The following is a 2,220-nucleotide window of genomic DNA, read 5'->3' as shown; positions in this document are numbered from 1 at the left end:
ACACACACACACACATACACAGTCACATGCACATTCATGTGTGCATACTCAAACACAAGTAGATGCAAGTACACACTCAGACATATTCATACACACGCACACACTCGCACACACACACACGCACCCACACACAAAGACACACACACCCGCACACACACACACATACACACACACACGCACACACACACACACACACACACTTGCATGTACATAGTCTTGCAGGCATACATGTTCATGCTCACACACACGCCCATACTGGTATTTGAACACACATATTCTCCTATACATGTAAAAACTTACGTCCAAAAACATGCATATGCCCACAGACGAGACAGGGTTTGGGCATACATTATATGTACACTCACTCACACTCATACATACACTTACTTGCCCCCACAGGCATACATCCTTAATGCATTTCATTCAAGCACAGCAGCACATAAATGATCCTTTCATGAATTGAGATTGCTCATTTTGTTATTGTGTACAAACACCATCCACTGCTTTGTAGCTTTTTCAACCTTCATCTTAAATGTGCCTATTCACATATTTGTGGAGAACCTGCCTCAGAGCTTTCATACTTTTAAAAATCAGCTGACGTGATTCAATTAATTTCTTTACTCTTAGTACAACCTCACTGGGCTGCGGATGAACACTCGCTATCACCTGAAGGTCGCAGCAGTCACCAATGCTTTATTTAGCAGCAACAAGTGGGTAGGAGACTTTACAAAAGTTCAGAAGTTCGACATTGGAGGTAAGAGTTTCACTACAGGTTCTGTGTATGTTTATGTATGTGTGCACATGTTTGCACACATATATACGCGTGCGTGTTGTTTGTGGTTTGTCTCTGTTGCATGCACCCTTCCCTGTGAGTCTCTTCCTTCTCATCCTCCTCTATGTCTCTTCTTCAACGGAATTTTCTGCTCGTCTCCCCCTTCTCCGTACTTTTTTCTGTTTCTTATGACATTTGTAGAATCTGTTTAATCTGGAATTTTTTCTCAGGAACTGATGTTTCTGTCTATGAAAGGATGGGATTTTAGGATGATTAAGATGTCTGGCCTGAAGACGATCAGCAGTATCATTTAAGCATTATGCTGGGCTATGTAGTGTGCTGGTTGGTTGTTTTGGGGTTTTTTGTTTTTGTCTCTGTAGAAGTATTAAGAGGCTCTTCTTAGTTTCAAGGATATTGTAAGAGCCCTTGTTGTGATTGGAAAGATAACTCCAATGTCCTCAGGTGACTTTGGCAGATAAAAATTCTGCTTTGTTTTTATATTTGTTTGCAAGTTGTTAACTTGTGGGTCCAAACATTAACTTTTAATTAATGTTTGTCTTTTTTTTTCTTTAGTTATTTGGGAATGTGATTGAACTTTACTTATTTTTATTTTTTCTTGTTTTATCTAGAGCTGCAGTTAACATTTAGTGCAGGTTTTCTTTTTTTCTTTTTTTCTTTTCTTGATTTGACTTGAATTGGAGTGGAAGTTTTATTACTGACATTGATATTGGAGGCTGACTCCCTTTTACCCCTTGTGGTATTCTGATTTTTATTTCCCAGATATGATTATTATTTTGTTTTGATGAAAATGACCTGTTAAGTGGGCTGAAAAGTCTCTTTTTCCGTTTGATGAGTGTGGAAAAACTCAAGCCTCCATTTATTTTGTCATCTGAATTATGAGTTTTGATCGGATTGTAGTTATGTTCAGTAAAGAACTTGTTCAGGCTTTCAGAAGTGGAAAAGGGTATTTTCTGAGTTTATTAACGTTTTTATGGTGAACTGTAGGTTTTTGCAACAGTGTTACTTTACTTCAGTGTTATGAGTCTTGGACTTTTTTGTCTTACAAAGTGCCCTAAGTACTGACAGTTCAAATTTTTGGGAGATAATGGTTGAAAATTATCCAGCGACATTTAGCACTGTGAAAGTATTGAATATTTGGTTTAAACAAAACAAACATTGGTTTTGTTTTGAACGTTTATGTTTGATGCTGGTTCTTTGATATACAACTTACCAAGTAAAGATAAGAACATAGTGTAGCTAGATTTTGGTACATAGATGTCTCTTAAGTCTCCGGTTGTGTTTGTGGCTGTGTCTGTGTTGTTTTTAGTCATAAACTAGGGTCTTTTGATTTTGTCCAGGTAACCTTTGTGGCGGTCTCCTTAGTACTTCAAATCCCTCTCCCTGTCTCTCTCTCTCTCTCTCTCTCTCTCTCTCTCTCTCTCTCTCTC

General features: G+C 38.1%; 1 protein-coding gene across 1 annotated transcript in view; it reads left to right on the top strand.

Annotated features, from left to right (window-relative positions):
- Nucleotides 1-2,220, top strand: part of LOC101852851 (tyrosine-protein phosphatase 99A) — a gene marked incomplete in the record, with an annotated part of 96,206 nt that overhangs the window by 54,196 nt on the left and 39,790 nt on the right. The window contains 1 exon segment of the mRNA XM_013082782.2: nucleotides 628-754. Coding sequence (XP_012938236.1) covers nucleotides 628-754 — 127 coding nt within the window.

The sequence above is a fragment of the Aplysia californica genome, unplaced genomic scaffold (assembly GCF_000002075.1).
Source record: "Aplysia californica isolate F4 #8 unplaced genomic scaffold, AplCal3.0 scaffold00194, whole genome shotgun sequence".
Lineage (NCBI taxonomy): Eukaryota > Metazoa > Mollusca > Gastropoda > Aplysiida > Aplysiidae > Aplysia > Aplysia californica.
This window is presented reverse-complemented; position numbering and strand designations above follow the sequence as displayed.